Raw genomic sequence first — 16,380 nt, 5'->3', positions numbered from 1 at the left:
TATTCACGAATCTTGGCAAACACCAGCTTTAGGTGCTGTTCGTGCTCTGCTACCGTATTGCTATAGACGAATACATCGTCAAGATAGACATGGACGAATCATCCAATAAAGTCACGGAATATGTGATTCATTATTTGCTGGAATGTGGATGGCACATTACAGTCTCCTTGTTGCATAACGTTGCTGTAGAACGTGCCATATATGGTCGCGAATGCGGTTTTCCATACGTCCGCCGGTTCCACGCGTACCTGCTTGTACGCATCAGAGAAGTCGATTTTCGATCGATACTTGGCACGGGCCACATCCATGCGTATGGTATCCTGGTCCGGGAACGGTGTCACGTCTTTGCGTGTGTTCTCGTTCCGCTTACGGCAGTCCACTACTGTTCGTAGCATGCCAGACTTTTTAAATACGCACATCATTGGTGCCGCCTGGTCGACTTGGGTCGCTTCCCACCACCCTGTTCGGGTATACTTGGTTATCTTTTCTGATAACTGTGACTTTAATGAGTCAGGGCATTTGGGTAGATAATAGTTATATCTCTTGCCCTCATCCAATAATGGGATGGTGTGGTTTATGTCCCTCAACGGAGGCAACCCTTCTGGTGGCCCTTTCATAATATCGGCACATTCTTCCAGCCACCGTTTTCGTAGGAACGGGATATGGTCATCAGTCAGCGTCTTCGCCGACTGGATCTCCCTTCCCAGCTGTCCTGTGGCAGCTTGTAGCACGGTTGTCATCCGCGCTGCATTCTCTTTCCGTCCTCTTTTTTTGTTGTTGTCTATTCGACGTATTTTTTGCTGTTGGCCGTTACTTGGCCGGATCTTATTCAAGATCTCCTCGGCTTCAATTAGCTGGTCGTGGCTCATAATGACGTCCTGGTCATCCGATTTGTTAGGCTGTTCTGCCTTGGTCGCGCTGTTGGGCGCTTGAGGTCGTATAGACGCCTCATATAGTCATTGTCTCCGTTGAATGGAGTGTCTCCTGGCCATGACACGCGTCTCCTCCCCCTCCTTTAGTGCGTCGAATGTGCGGTTGCCTATTCGGACGCATTTATCCGCGAAGTCAAGTACTATTCCATACTTCCGCATGGTGGGGGTGCCAATAATCGCATCGTATCGGTCCAGATTGGCTATATCGAAGTATGTTTTCGATACTATTGGACCCAGTTTTAGGGTGGTTTCTGCTCCGAAGTTTATCTTCGAGCTGCTCCCCACCGTGCCCAGTTGTAGTGGCACTGGCTCTTTTAAATGGCCGTATGGAATCTTTGCTATCCTAGCATATTCCGGACTGAGGCTATCAGTCGTACAACCTGAGTCGAACAGTGTGAAGGCTTGTTCACCACCTATGTCCACTAGCATTGCTAGTACTGCCTTCTCGTCACTTGTTCGCTGGGGCCTTGCCACATACCTGTGGTCTGGTGACCAAGCTGCAACTTGGCCTCCCGTCGTTTGTCGTCGATCTTGGTGCTCCTGTGCACCGTTTCTCATGGTAAACATGTGTTCCCCTTGCGCATCGTTCATCGCTGCCATGCGATCGTCATCATCCCTTTCTTCGGGCTCATCCCTGTACTCGTTTTGAGATATGTCTTCGTCGCTGACCGGTGATGAATACCTCGAACAATCGTACTCTTCTGATTGATCATTCTCGATGATTGCATCGTTCCTGCTTGCGCTATCTGCGCCATCTAGCACTTCCATTGCGGCCGACTGATTGTCGTCGTCACCTCTCAGTTCGCGTACAGCAAACATCTTTGGCTGTTGTCGTTTGGGGCAGGCGGGGTCGCTCGCAAAGTGTCCCAAGTTGCCGCACGCATAACATCTTGATTGCAAAGGCCCTGGGTTCGCCTGACGTGGCGCACTAGGCCGAGGTGCACGGTTAATGGTGGGCCCCTTTGCCGGCCGTTCCTCCTTTCGCTCCATCTTGGCATTACCGTTGTGTACCGCGGGACCGTTGGTGATGTTGTGGTCCACCCTGCGTAGGCCACTTGAGAACGGCCTCAATTCATTGCCATGGTGTGGCATTCCCCTGGCGAACTTACGGGGTCCAGCGTGTGGTTTATCACCCGTGCTGGGGGAGCTGGCCGCTCGTTTCGAGCTGGCCGCAGCATAATGCTTAGTGATTATCCGTCCTTCCTCAACTTGGATGGCCACCCGGTATATTTCTTTCAGGCGGTGCCGTTCCGCCGTATATCCACGGTCAATAATTACATTCCGTATGTACGATGGCAGTCCCATTAGGAATTGCCGCCTAAATGTGTAGGCGTCCACCGAGTGGATCATTCGGGCGGCCTTACGGTCTAGGTCATCATAGAAGCCTCTTACGCCGCCTGCCGTTGTGAATTCAACGGCATAGAATTGCTCAGTGGCATCCTGCATCACGGTGGGTTGTACGAAGCGGTCGTACATGTCTAATATGACTCGCGCAAATGTCCAGGATCGGTGGCGTTGGTACATGCCATCTACTTCGTCATTGTACCATGTGGCTGCTTTGCCATCGACGAAGAGCCCAATCATAGCGACACATTCGCTATCTCTATCGTCGCCTCCGTACAGTTGGAGCCGGAGCCACCTAAGCAGTGATTGTAGCCAATTGTTGAACACTTCAACGTCGGATTCGCCTGAATACTTGTCAGGCTTAGGAATGCCTGATGGCGGTTTCACGCCGTTAGGCAGTATCAATGGCTTGCCCAGTTGTTCTTTGATCAACGATAAGTATCGCCGCTCAATGGCGCGGTGGTAGGACGATGATTGTCCTGGCATATCATGTCTGCCCACGTCCAGGTCTTCGGATGTGAGCCGCGACCGGTGTCTTCTGTTGACATCCACCTCGTCCGGCTCGTTCATTCGCACCCGTGTGGATTCCCTGGGGCGGTGTCCCCTCATGGTGTCACCATCACCCTCGTTCGTTGACGGAGATCGTTCTCTCGACCTGGCTCGTCTGCCCACAGGCGGTAGCTCAGCATAAGGCTGGACACCCTGTCGTTCGCGTTGGCGTGGTTGTCAATGACTCACTGCGTCATCATCGCCTTTCCGTGCAACAGGGCTGCGCTGTATCCCAGCTGGTACGGTAATCACAGTCCGTACCCGTCGTGTGTGGTCTGGTTCCACATTTCGGGCTGAACCCTCGTCGGCGTCTCTGCGCTGAGACTTTCAACGCTCCCTTGGGCTACCATCATCATCAAATATAATGCCCTGATCCGGTATTTCAGTGTACTCGTTCTGGGCCATGGCGCTGTTTCGCCATCGTTGCAACGCCACTCGCATGTCCCAACTGGGGTGTATTGGCTCGCCGGTGCCATTGCCGTCGCCTGTCGGCGCTACATGCCCAGCTGTGGGCACTCTATCGTTGTATCGCCTATCGCGTGTGGCCCTGTCGGCCTGTATGGCGCGGACCAGCTCATTGATCTGGTCAGTGGACAGTCGAGTCCCCGTCTCGTCCTCCCGTATCCTCATCTGTACAAGGAACTCGGTGAATGCGCCCTGCGAGAGCGTAGGCGATGGCATTATGGTCTGTCGTTTATCGGCCAACCGTTGTTCTTGTACCCATTCCTTCATCCGTCTAGACGAAGTAGCTGACTCTTTCTTCACGGATTCTCTTTCGTATTCTCGCGCCAACTTCCTCTCTCGCGCGTCTGCTCTCTCCATGTCTGATGACGTGGCCCGCCCTTTTCCTTTGTTCCGCATGGGTGGTGCGGATTCCACAGATTCTACTCGGGCACTGCTTTGTGCCTGGTTCCGTTCGGAACCTTCGTTCGTATTCATGGTACGCGAGCTAGGTGGCCTTTGCGGCCGGTTGTTGTTTCTTGCAGAGCCATGCTCTTGTCCCTCGGACGCTCCCGGGTGTGGGATGGGTGGTTGTCGAAAACGAAGTGGTGTGGGATTGCCTTCACCGTTGCGGGATCCAGCGTGATGCGATGCCTGTTGTGGCACCCGGATTGCATTTTCGGATCCATCCGAAGGGCTCACCCGGTTGCTTCTTCTCCCATGCTCGTATCGTCGAGCTTCGTCCCACGCGTTGGGTGTGAAATAGTCCCGTTGACTATATGACATTCCCGTCAAGGAGTATTATGGTTGCGTAAAAAAGTGTAAGGATGGTTGATGCTGTTTCTTAAGTTCACGCGGCACGATACGCAAGACCGACTTTATTCGGGAACGTACGTGCAAGGTGTAAGAAAAGCTACCTACCAAATATAGGTACTTCGGATATATAAATACATGTACATAATATAGGAGCGAGTCACGTGGCTCAGGGGAGCCAATGGTTACAGAGAGGAACTGACTCGTCAGGGTTTTTCCGAGGGAACCCAGGAAGCGTCGACCTGAGTTCCAAGAATCCTTTTTCTGTACTCACCCAGGAGCCGGACTCGTCACTAGTAGAATCCAATGTACCAGTAGCTATTTATAATGAGGATTCAACTACTAAAAACAACGAGACGGAAACTAAGACGCAAAGCAAGTCCAAGGAAGGGTACTTGTATCGAACAGGCAATGAGAAAAACTACGTCCCCATAAAAATCACCATTACTTCCCTGGATACCCTGAAAACTCTCGACCCCAAATCGATGTTGGACTGTGGCGCCTCAGACTCGTTCATCGATCGCGAATACGTCAGAAAGCACGGACTGAAAACCAAGAAACTGACTAGACCCGCAATCATAAGAAACCCAGACGGCACCCCCAACAACGTGGGAAGGGTAGAAGAAAAGGTAGAACTAAGAATGGGTTTCAAAGGACACGTGGAATGGGCCACGTTCTACGTAACCAACCTAGGAAACATAGACGTCATCATAGGTCTCACCTGGCTCAGACGACACAACCCAGAAGTAAACTGGAAAACAGGAGACGTGGTAATGATCAGATGCCCGAGGGAGTGCAAGAGAAGGATGAACAAAGAGGCAGAAAGCTTGCAGAACGAACCATACCCAGGGGAAGTAGAAACCGAGGAAGACGAGGAAGAGGTGAAGGAAGTGCGGAAAATGGAACCGAGGAACATTTCAGTGGCAGGAGTAAGACAGTGGAATAGGCTGAGAAGCGGTTATTTATGGGACTTGGACGACTTAACCAACCAATATCACGAGTCGGTAGCCCGAATGTACATTAACCGAATGTGGAAAAAACACATGCAGGTGGAAACGGAAGACAAGGAGGAGGAAATGCACCTGAAGGCAGTAGGAAAGTACGACTATGTTGTTGAGCATGATCGGGAAAAAAATAGGAAACAAAAGGAAAAAACTGAAGAAGAAATGGTACCAGACTACTATCATGATTTCATGAAAGTATTCCGAAAACGGGACTCAGAAAGGATGCCAGCGACGAGACCATGGGACCACGCGATAGAACTCACACCAGACTTTGTACCAAAAGCCTCAAAGGTATACCCACTGTCGCCAATCGAACAACAGGAACTCAATGACTTTCTCGACGGCAACCTAAAAAAGGGGTACATCAGACCCTCCAAATCCCTGCAAACATCACCAGTATTCTTCGTACAAAAAAAGGATGGAAAAAAACAATTGGTACAGGACTACCGATACCTAAACAAATATACTGTAAAAAATGCATATCCGTTACCTCTCATTTCGCAACTAGTAGACAAAGTATCTAAGGCCCGCTTATTTACCAAAATGGACCTCCGATGGGGGTATAACAATGTACGAATAAAAGAGGGAGACCAGTGGAAAGCAGCATTCCAAACGCCATGAGGGGTGTTTGAACCAATGGTCATGTATTTCGGACTTAGCAATTCCCCTTCTACCTTCCAAACCATGATGAACGAACTTTTCAAAGAACTGATTGACGAAGGCCTTGTAGTTATCTATTTAGACGATTTACTTATCTTTACAAACAATGATGTACAAAAACACCGAGAAGTAGTACGACGGGCTCTGAAGATTCTCGAAGACAATGATTTATATATAAAACCAGAGAAATGTGCCTTCGAAGTAGACGAGGTCGAATTTTTAGGAGTAGTGGTGAAGGACGGAAAGGTGCAGATGGAAGAGGCAAAAATAGAAGCAGTAAAAAACTGGCCGGTTCCAAAGAACGTGCAACAAGTGCAGCAGTTCTTAGGATTCAGCAACTATTACCGACAATTCATAAAGGACTTCGCCACTGTCACTAAACCGTTGCACGAGCTCACCAAAAAAGATGAGGAGTTTGTATGGAACGAGAGGAGACAAGAAGCTTTTGAAAAGCTTAAAAAGCTGTTTACCGAGGAACCAATCCTGGTACTACCGGATACAGACAAGGAAATGAAGATCGAAGCAGACTCGTTGAACTACGCATCATGAGCGGTACTCTCAATGCTATGTGACAACAACAAGTGGAGACCATGCGCCTTCCTGTCTAAAGGGTTCACGGAAACAGAACAAAACTACGACATCCACGACAAAGAGATGCTGGCTATAATTCGGGCCCTGGAGGCATGGCGACATTACCTAGAGGGAAATAGTCGACAATTTACAATATGGACAGATCACAAAAATCTGGAATATTTCATGACCACCAAAAAACTCAACAGACGCCAGGCGCAATGGGCGCTGTATTTATCACGGTTTAACTTCTTATTGAAACACAAGCCTGGAGCATCAAATATGAAGGCAGACGTCTTGTCGAGACGACCAGACCTTGATAGGGGGGAAGAAGACAACACGATGGTCTTACTAAAACCAGAGTACTTTCGAATCAAAGCCATGCAACAAGGCCACGTCTTGATCAAAGGACTAGAATCCACCATCTTGTCAAAAATCAGAAAATCAAAAAATTACGATGAGTTGGTGGTAAAAGCGGTAACAGAGCTGAAAAGATCCCCGACGAAGGTGTTGAGAGAGGCGGAATGGTCAGAAGAACAAGACCTGGTATTATATCATGGGAAGGTATACGTACCCAAAGACACGGATGTCCGAAGGGAGATCGTAAAACTGCACCATGATTCAACGGTGGCAGGCCACCCAGGAAGATGGAAGACAATTGAGCTGGTCTCACGAAACTACTGGTGGCCAGGAATGAACAGGTTCATAGCGGAGTATGTCAAAGGATGCGATCAGTGTCAACGAAGCAAAGCCTATTCACGACAACCGCAGGGAAAGCTTCAACCTAACCCAATCCCATCAGAACCATGGACGGACATCTCAGCGGACTTCATCACCAAACTACCAAGGTCGCAAGGCTACGATGCAATCCTAGTAGTAGTGGACCGCTTTACCAAAATGGTCCGTCTAGTACCAACCACCAAAGAACTGTCATCTCTAGGTCTAGCTAAATTATATCGGGACCACGTCTGGAAGGACTTCGGCTTACCCACCACTATCATATCAGACCGGGGACCCCAATTCACGTCACAAATGATGCAGGAACTGAATAAAGTATTGGGAATTCAAACACGACTATCTACAGCCTTCCACCCACAGACCGATGGACAAACTGAGCGAGTAAATCGAGAAATCGAAACTTATCTACAAATGTTCATCAACCACAGACAAGACGACTGGGTGGAATGGCTGGCGATATGCGAATTCTCCCTAAACAATAAAACCCAAACGAGCTCCAGGCAGAGCCCTTTCTTCTTAAATTACGGACACCATCCACGAATGGGGGTCGAACCACGAAGAGAGTCAAAAGTGGAAGCCGCCGATGACTTTGCCAAACGAATGACCCAAAGCTGGGAGGAAGCATGGTCAGCCTTGGTAAAAGCAGGAGAGGAGATGAAGAAGTACGCAGACCGACGAGTAGGGGAAATGCCGGAGTACAAAGTAGGGGACAAGGCTTTCATCTTTACCGATAACTTAAACACGTCTCGACCCTCACGAAAATTGGAGCAAAAGAAAATCAGACCGTACGAAGTGGTTGCGGTGCCCACAAAAAACGCGATAACTCTTAAAATTCCAAAAACATTATCTATTCACCCCACTATTTCCACTCATCGGACGGAAAAGGCCAACATGCCAACAATACCAGGGCAAAAAACACCACCACCCCCACCGGTACGGATTCAAGGCGAGAATGAATATGAAGTTGAAAATATTCTAGACAGCCGACTCAGACGAGGATGGCTAGAGTATTTGGTCAAATGGAAAGGGTATACCGATGAGCATAACACATGGGAACCCGAAAAGAACCTTGAAAACGCACCCGAACAAACTCGGGCATTCCACTCCCGACACTCTGCAGCTCCACGTCGGATTGCGGCTGCGATATTCGAGGAACTGATCTGGAAACCAAAATACGTATTCACTACCCCGACCATCAGTAAAACGACCAAGATCAACGAACCTGAAGGGAGCGCTAATCCACCCGACACACCCGATAGCAACAAAGACAAGCATGGCAACCAGGCCGGCTTGCTCAGCGGAGGAGAGACGGTCCCAAATGGGGAGCCAAGGAATGATGTCGTCGAAGGAAATGTTGGACATCAGGGGGTAGTGGTGTCATCAAGTGGAATTGACGAATCCTAGAGGGGGGTGATGTTATGGTCCGGTTTGTTCCGAATGATTATCTTCTCCGATATCTTATCTAAACGCGCAAGACGTGCCTATTACTAATTCTCATTACAATACCTTAGTAAGATCCTCACGTCTAACACATGTCCGCAGTACATTACTAAACCCCTCATGGAATCGGTGCGCGTTCCATGGAAAGACGGCTGCAGTAGGCATGTAGTAGTACATGAGGGTTATGCATGTATGCTAGTATTTAAGTACCAATAACATACCCGAGAACGCTAGTAATAGTGAGACCTAAGTCAATAAGCCCTTCATCTTTCTTTTGAGTTTTAGTATTCTTGTAGGAGCCACGTTAGTCCTAGACTAGTGTCGCCCTAACACCCAGCCAGCCCATTTCCAACCAGTTTTTTACCACATGGATGCCACCTGATCACTACTTTTTCCATGCAAGTTCACTTCAATTCATTTTTGTCCACTCTTTTACCACCTGGTGACCACCTGGATACCACTGGTTGGTCGACATGTGGGCTTGCGCAGATCAGTACCGGCTTCGTTTCCTGCAAAAGCATCAATCTGAGATACGCGCCTCATTGTACAGCGGCCTTGAGGACGCCGTTGCGGGGGATGGGGAAGCAAATCTTCATCAGCTGGGCCTACGGACCATCTTGCCTTCATCATACATCGGAGGGCCACGTCACATGCAGCAGCGCTGTCACACTAAGTCAGGTTAATGAATTAGTGCCCAGATGGTCGTGGACTACTGCGTCGAGTTGCACCTGGTCGTTCGTTGATTTCGGGATTATTGGAATAGAGGAAATACTCTCAGAAGGGTATGGATAGGGTGAGGTCGGTTATTAGAAATAGTATGTCAATCAACAATACTACTCCTAAGTAGATAGGGGTGTGGTGGTGTATCTACTTGTACGATAAGTAGCAAGTATATACGGGGTTATAGGTCTAAATAATAAACCTATGAAATGGACTAGATAGCTAATAAACTGAAGTTAGTATGCCAGAATCCTACTCGTTTCAGATCTGGACTTGTAAAGGGTTTCCCTACTCGTTTCGGGATAGTCAAACTGTCAAAATAGTGTTACTGACACCTACTCGTTTTCAGTGCAGACTTAGCTGTTAGTGCGTTACTGTCACCTACTCGTTTCGGTGCAGACTTAGCAAAAGAAATAGACTGTACTTACTTTTCGGGTCTCTACAAACGGTAATGCTAGTATCCTACTCGTTTCAGATACAGCCTCAAGAACTAGAATGTGGGTGATAACTTGTATATTTATTGGCAGAGAGACTAGCTCCCTTTTATACCTAAACTATTTGTACCTAAGAACAATGGTAGGAATAGTGAGGTAAATACAAATAAATACGGGGAACAATGGTCTTTGAGAAACAAAGACCTACAGGAATAATAGGACAAATAATAGTACACAGTAGTATAATAGAGGTAGGACAATGGACAAGATGAACAATGCCTTGTTGGAATAATAGAATAAATATATGTATACAATGGAATAATAGAGGGACAATGGACACCATTATTAGTGATTTCCACGGCGAATTATATGGAGACGTGGAACAATAGAATCCATTGTTACAGGTCTCTATGACAAATTTCCATGACGAACGAACGTCAATGGAAAGATAGAACAATAACCCGACAATGGATAATATCCTAGGGGCTTCGCTCCTAGGGGTTCAGGGGTACATCCTAGTTCCTAATGTCTTTATACCAAACCTATGTTCTGGTATGACAGCGCTTCCAGGATGCCATGGCCATCACACATTGATTCCGCAAGGTTGACATTTTCCATGACGGTTACGGCAAATCCCAGATGGCCTGAAATCGAGCGTGAGCTGCTTCCCAATCAAACCGTTTATGATCGTCCCGACCTGGTTGCGCGTGTCTTCCAGCTCAAGAAACAGGCAATCCTTGATGATATCCCGAAGCATGGCATCTTTGGGAGGACAGTTGCCCACGTCTACACCATCGAGTTCCAGAAGAGGGGCTTGCCACATATGCATATTCTGATTTTTCTAGCAGATGGTCAGAAACTACTCAGTCCCGAAGACATCAATGCCTGCATATCGGCGGAGTGGCCAGATCCTGACACTCAGCCCAAGCTTTTCGAGACGGTTATGTCCTGTATGGTCCACGGCCCTTGTGGCGAGCTCAATCCCTATGCTCCTTGCATGGAGAATGGGGAGGTGCACCAAGTTCTACCCCAAAGCATTCCAGCCCTTCACGCGGATGGACGAGGATGGCTTTCCGCTCTACCGTCATCGCAACGATGGCCACACATTTCTGGCTGGGCATACTCGGACCAACCCAGGTTGGTACCTCGGCAACCACTGGATCGTCCCCTACACCCCATACCTTTCCGCAAAATATGATTGTCACATCAATGTTGAATGTGCGGTCATGCTTCGCTCGGTGAAGTATCCCTTCAAATATATACACAAGGGCGGCGACCGAGCACACGTTGAGGTTGAGAATGACGAGATCAAGACTTTTCTCGAAGGCCGCTACATCGCAGCTGCGGAGGCTGTATGGTGGCTATTGCATTTTGGTTTGGTATTCACGAGCAGAAACCAAATGTGGTGCGCCTGCAGGTGCACCTTCCGGGCCAGCACATGGTTCGCTACAACCCCAACAAAGACCCACAGATTGTACTCCAACGAGCAAGTAACGAAAGGACCACTCTGACGGGATTCTTTGCAGCCAATGCAGATCCTGGGATCTTAGGGATCGAAGCCCAAAAGTACACGTACCAGGAATTTCCTGAGCATTTCGTCTGGGACGCTCCTCGCGCATGCAAGCACTGGGCCCTCCGAGCAAGCAAGGTTCATCACCTTGGACTGGGGAACACAGGCACGGCTTCACGACAGCAAAGGGAGCTCAACGATGACAACGACGACGACCACAGTGAGGATGCAAGCACTATTGGGCGCATGTACTTTGTCTCGCCTTCAGCAGGCGAGCGATTTTACCTTTGTACTCTCTTAACTGTGGTCAAAGGAGCGAGATCCTTTGCAGATCTGCGACAATACCAGGGGATCCTTCACCCCACGTTCCATGATGCATGCTTGGCTAGAGGGTTGCTGGAGGACGATGGTGAATGGCGTGCCTGCCTGTCTGAAGCTGCCGTCATGCAGACTGGCACTCGGCTTCATCACTTATTTGCTACATTGCTCCTTTTCTGTCACCCATCACAGCCGGAGAGGCTCTGGACAGAATTCAGACACCACATCTGCGACGATCTTCATCACCGCTTGCTCCTCATGGGTCACGCAAACACCACGGATGAAGATGTGTACGACTATGGCCTCTACCTTTTGGATCAAATTCTTGGTCAATCAGGCCGCTCCCTCCGAGAATTTGAAATGATGCCACATTGGACATGACAATGGGGTAACATCACCGAAAACCCTCTCATTGCAGAGCAGCTTGTGTATGATGCCGACACGGAGCGCACACAAGCAGAAACACGGATTCAGCAACTCAACGAAGACCAGTGAGCTGCTTTCGACGCCATTATTGCCTCTGTAGAGGACGACACCGGACATATGTTCTTCCTCGACGGCCCTGGCGGCACTGGGAAGACCTTCATCTACAATACACTTTGCCACTATGTACGCGACAGAGCATGGATTGTCATCTGTGTCGCCTCATGCGGTATATCGGGGCGCTTCGCGGGAGGGAGATCACACGTGATTGTAATCGATCGTCGATTACTGAGATTACTTATTGTTATTGGCCCGATTCGTATGGAGGTACATTCTGGGGCTATTATTACATTTGATCAATGTATCTAAGCTGTATGAGGGACAACGTGACATAATTTGACCCCTGAGAAGGAAACATTAGATAACACATTTACAAAGGAAGGTCAACATACTCATAAGGATCTTTGATTCAAGGGGTATAGCCCCTCTGCCCTTGGCACCATAAACAAGCCTGTTGTCGGGAATTGTTTTCAGGAAGCCTAAAGTGGGAGGGATCTCCATGTGACGTTCGCCTAGGCAGTGCATGCCAATAATCCCGGTGTTGAGGCCTAACAGCGAGGTGAGGTCTGATGATTAATGCCGTCTGGAGGGTGTGGCTTACCCTCAATGATCATTGGATCGCCTACGGTGAACTTGAACTACAAAAGATTGAGACAAACATCAGATAATGGATGACGATAGTACTTACCGTGGTTGACCTGGATCCCGTTAGGGGTCCGAGCGATTGCACGTCGTACCATGTCACGCCCGTACCACCAGAGAGTGAAATGATGAAGTAGATTTCGACATCGTCACCTTCACGAACAGCAGGGGCAGTAGTGTCTCCCTTATTCTTGTTAGTGTATTTCACACCATTCGGAAGCCTGAATACGGTGCGAGGGGCAGCGGGGGCAGCGACAGGGGCAGCAGCGACAGGGGCAGCAGCGATGGAAGTGGCAGGCGCGGCTCCGTATCCGGTGGATGCCATAGGCATCGCACTCGGAATATGTGCGCTTTCAGACCTTGTAATCAGCTTCTGCTTGTATGTAACGGTGGGCATCTTGTCGTCACTTACGGCGTCTGACTTTTGTTTGCATCCTTTTACAGCTCGTTTGGGTGCCTCGAGCGGATGAAAGCCTATGGAAGACAGGCTACTGTTGCGGCCGCCCAGAGGAGTGCCGCCCTTTGAGCGACATTGGTCACGTCCGGATACAACTGACTCCATGCTGTCGGTCCGGAGAAGAAGAGCTGCTGCAATGGAGTCTATGCTATCAACTTGAGAGCAGTTTCATTGGCAAGACGACAAGCCATCATTAATGTGGTGCGTGGTTCATACATTTCCTATCATACTTCCTGAGCTTACACGCGCGTTGTGATCACAGAAAGCTGTCGTTGTTCTCAGTATCATACTTCAGAGTATGAATCAAAAGGCCAATGCACTGCAAAGTGTTATTGGAGTCTTCCTGCACTCGTGCAAAACCCCCGAGAAGGTCGTTGAGACACTCGCTCGCATGGGGATCTCCATTTCCCTCACGTCGATTCACCGCGCCAATCAGTCATTGTACGAGGAGTCAGCTGAGACAATAAGTCATTTGGGAAGATGTCTATTAGTCGGATTTGGCTATGATAATTTTGATGTAAACTTGAAGCCGTCCGTTTCGACTGTCGAAAAGCTGGGGGATTCATTAAAGCATCTCATGTCCATGCTTGTGTTTCCTTTGCAACACGGCATCACTCTGGATGATTTACATTGCAGCGAGGATCTGTGGAAGAAGTCCGCGCTCAACCCACATGGCTCAGTTCCGCGCCATACTTGGGAAGAGCTTCTCAAGGCCGTGCAACCCAAACACACACCTGGGCTATCCCACCCCCTTAATATCACACCTCATGCCCAGGCATCACATACGGCTGAGCCAGCGGGTCGCACAACCAGCGAAGAATTCAATGCATGGATGTTCCTTCATGATCTGGTGAACCATGGGCCATTGTACTTCGCCAGTTTTCGTTCCGAGATAGGGCAACCACCCGAAGTCGAGTCAATCCCACTCGTGGAGACGCCTATCACACCTATGCATGCAATGGATGTGAATAATTCCACCGTCGCAGGAAATATTGGTGCAATCAAACAGATACTTGCCCAGGCAGGGATCGCCGACATCCACAACCCGGAGTTTGTGGGGATTGACACGAAGGACATGAGGGATGTCAAAGATTATATTGTTTTATTTCATGGGGACTTGGGGACCGGTGAACACATCCAATCACTCCAGCTTCGATGTTCAATTGAATCCTCGCCATGGCGTCGCTTTCAGTTTGTCATCTTTATCCTTGGTCTGTTCCACGTCAAGATGGCTTGCGCGGATGCCATCTGGCGGATATTCATTCAGTCGCTGAATGGATGTCTGGACGAAACGTGCATGATGGAGGATATCACAATTCTTCGGCCCAAAGAGACGGGAACCATTTCCAGCAAGCCCACCTTCCGCCAAATGCACCAAGTAATCCAACATACCGGAATCTGTCGTCGATTGGACTGCTGGCGCGTCGAAGCAGCTCAACGCAATCCCTTGCATACCTCACTTGAGGAGTTTGCTAAGTCAAAATCATCTCTCAATGAATTACAGAGCATCGCAGTGATCGCCACACGCAAATATGTCGCCTCACGTCTTCTCGGCAGATTGCGCCGCCAACCAACCGGCCAGCGAGATGAGCAATGGGAGAATGCCACCCTACTTAATAAGTACTGCCTCCTCTACGAGGAACTTTTGTACGCAATGAATCATGGCGATATCGGCCGCGTAGAAGCCAATTTCATTCCATGGATCCATATCATCAAGGTGGTCGGGAAACACAAGTACACTACTCACCTAACTCAATATCTGTACAGCACGAGATTTGTCTATCCACCAGGGCTTAGGTGATTGCTCGGACATTTGCAAATTGTGAAACCCTAAAGTTTACATCGAGTCTGCAGTCGCACCGTTCGGTACAATATCCTTGTGAATCCCACAGGAAAGAACGGCAAATGGCGTGCAGTGGACTGGTGCGTGGAGTTCAACAATTTACAAACAAAGGTTTGCTTTACAAGTCAAATTTTCTCTGTCGAACAATTGCTGACTTGCCGTTACAGAGCGAGCATGGAGGCGAAGGCTCCAATCGCACCGTTGCGCGGATCATCAAAGAATCACCTTTGATTCAGGTCTATCATGATGCAAAGGAGAAAATCAGTAATAATATTCTGCTCGACCATTTGACGTCCGCGCACGCTGATCCCAATATGGCACGCACATTTGAGTCCGTGTCGCGCCACCTTGCCGAAGCTACGCCTCACAAGATCAAACCTGGGCGGCAGACTGCTTTCACCATTGATGATATGATCGACAAGGGAGCAGCCAAGTTACCGGCTACACCTGTCCCAGTAGCAGAGATTGAGCTGGATGACATCGTCGGTGATGGATTGAGTGCACAACCTGACGCTGACGATATTATAATAGACCTCTAGTAGTATTGGTAGCAGATATGTACGAAGGCCTCTCTTAACAAGGGTTTCCATAAAAGACAGAGGATGGAATGGGAAATACGAGTTGAGGGGCTGGGGTGCGTGTTGACGGCATCACAGCCTCAGAGTGCGCAGAATGATCTTGTTGCGCAGGTTGGTTCTCTTTTGATGAAGAGCCAGCGTCTGAGCGAGACGATGAGTTGAGGTTGGAACGGGAAGGGTGCTGAGGGCACAGGCGATTGTGTGCTTCAAGAAAATCAGAACATAGAATTTGCTTAATAAAAGAAGACGCACCATTGTGACCCGCTTGCCCGCACGATGAGCACTTGTTACGTGTCTTCTCTCTCTGACCCTGTTGGTCTCCTGCAGCACCAACAGTACGTTTGGGCAATTGAGCTGTTGTGGCAAGGGGAGGATTTGCTGGTGGCTGTGGACCGTGTCGACAAATGAGATCAATAACCTCAGGACCGTACTTCACTGCTAACGGCCAGCACATCTCCTTCACAAGGTCATCCACGTCACATATCTTGAATTCGTGCGCACACTGGACGATGCGATCAAGGTAATTGTTAGGGAGGATGAGGCAGGGCCCCATCTCATTCCAGTACGCAGTCCCGTAGATTGATTTAGTCTTATTGCCGCGCCAATCGTCCAGTGCTCCTTGTAGTACCGCATCTGGTGGGCCCATACCGAACTTGTGGAGACGCGATCGTCCAGGGTGTTTTGTGCGCTTGGCAGCAGCAACGACAAAGCGGTCACGAAGAGAGGGAGAGCAGAGATCACAGCAGCTCTGTGCAGGCGGAGAGCGGACAGTGCAGCGTGTACATGCGTGGGTACTGGGAGGATTACACGCACCGGGGGCATTATCTGGAAATGGTGATTTAGGATGTAAAGGCCGGTGTGCCAATGCCAACGTGATTGGCGCTTAAACAGAGTCTCTCACCTG

General features: G+C 49.1%; 5 protein-coding genes across 5 annotated transcripts; 1 reads left to right on the top strand and 4 right to left on the bottom strand.

Moving 5' to 3' along the window:
- Nucleotides 1-956: 956 nt before the first annotated feature.
- PC9H_009274 (uncharacterized protein) lies at nucleotides 957-2,885 on the bottom strand (the record flags this gene model as incomplete). Its single annotated transcript, XM_036778779.1, has 1 exon — nucleotides 957-2,885. The coding sequence occupies one exon, from the start codon at nucleotides 2,883-2,885 to the stop codon at nucleotides 957-959; it is 1,929 nt and encodes a 642-aa protein (XP_036628168.1).
- Nucleotides 2,886-3,152: 267 nt separating this feature from the next.
- Nucleotides 3,153-4,052, bottom strand: PC9H_009273 (uncharacterized protein; the record flags this gene model as incomplete). Its single annotated transcript, XM_036778778.1, has 1 exon — nucleotides 3,153-4,052. One exon carries the CDS (start codon nucleotides 4,050-4,052, stop codon nucleotides 3,153-3,155), a length of 900 nt encoding a protein of 299 aa, XP_036628167.1.
- Nucleotides 4,053-12,261: 8,209 nt separating this feature from the next.
- Nucleotides 12,262-12,995, bottom strand: PC9H_009272 (uncharacterized protein; the record flags this gene model as incomplete). Its single annotated transcript, XM_036778777.1, has 4 exons — nucleotides 12,262-12,299; nucleotides 12,349-12,504; nucleotides 12,558-12,594; nucleotides 12,645-12,995. The coding sequence occupies 4 exons, from the start codon at nucleotides 12,993-12,995 to the stop codon at nucleotides 12,262-12,264; spliced, it is 582 nt and encodes a 193-aa protein (XP_036628166.1).
- A 358-nt stretch (nucleotides 12,996-13,353) lies between these two features.
- On the top strand, nucleotides 13,354-15,437 carry PC9H_009271 (uncharacterized protein; the record flags this gene model as incomplete). Its single annotated transcript, XM_036778776.1, has 3 exons — nucleotides 13,354-14,852; nucleotides 14,910-15,009; nucleotides 15,066-15,437. 3 exons carry the CDS (start codon nucleotides 13,354-13,356, stop codon nucleotides 15,435-15,437), a joined length of 1,971 nt encoding a protein of 656 aa, XP_036628165.1.
- Nucleotides 15,438-15,471: 34 nt separating this feature from the next.
- On the bottom strand, nucleotides 15,472-16,122 carry PC9H_009270 (uncharacterized protein; the record flags this gene model as incomplete). The annotated part of the gene is made up of 2 exons (XM_036778775.1): nucleotides 15,472-15,680; nucleotides 15,729-16,122. 2 exons carry the CDS (start codon nucleotides 16,120-16,122, stop codon nucleotides 15,472-15,474), a joined length of 603 nt encoding a protein of 200 aa, XP_036628164.1.
- Between the last annotated feature and the right edge of the window lie 258 nt (nucleotides 16,123-16,380).

Source organism: Pleurotus ostreatus (assembly GCF_014466165.1).
Source record: "Pleurotus ostreatus strain PC9 chromosome Unknown scaffold_7, whole genome shotgun sequence".
NCBI lineage: Eukaryota > Fungi > Basidiomycota > Agaricomycetes > Agaricales > Pleurotaceae > Pleurotus > Pleurotus ostreatus.
Note: the sequence above shows the minus strand (reverse complement) of the source record. Positions and strands in the feature narration are given on the sequence as shown.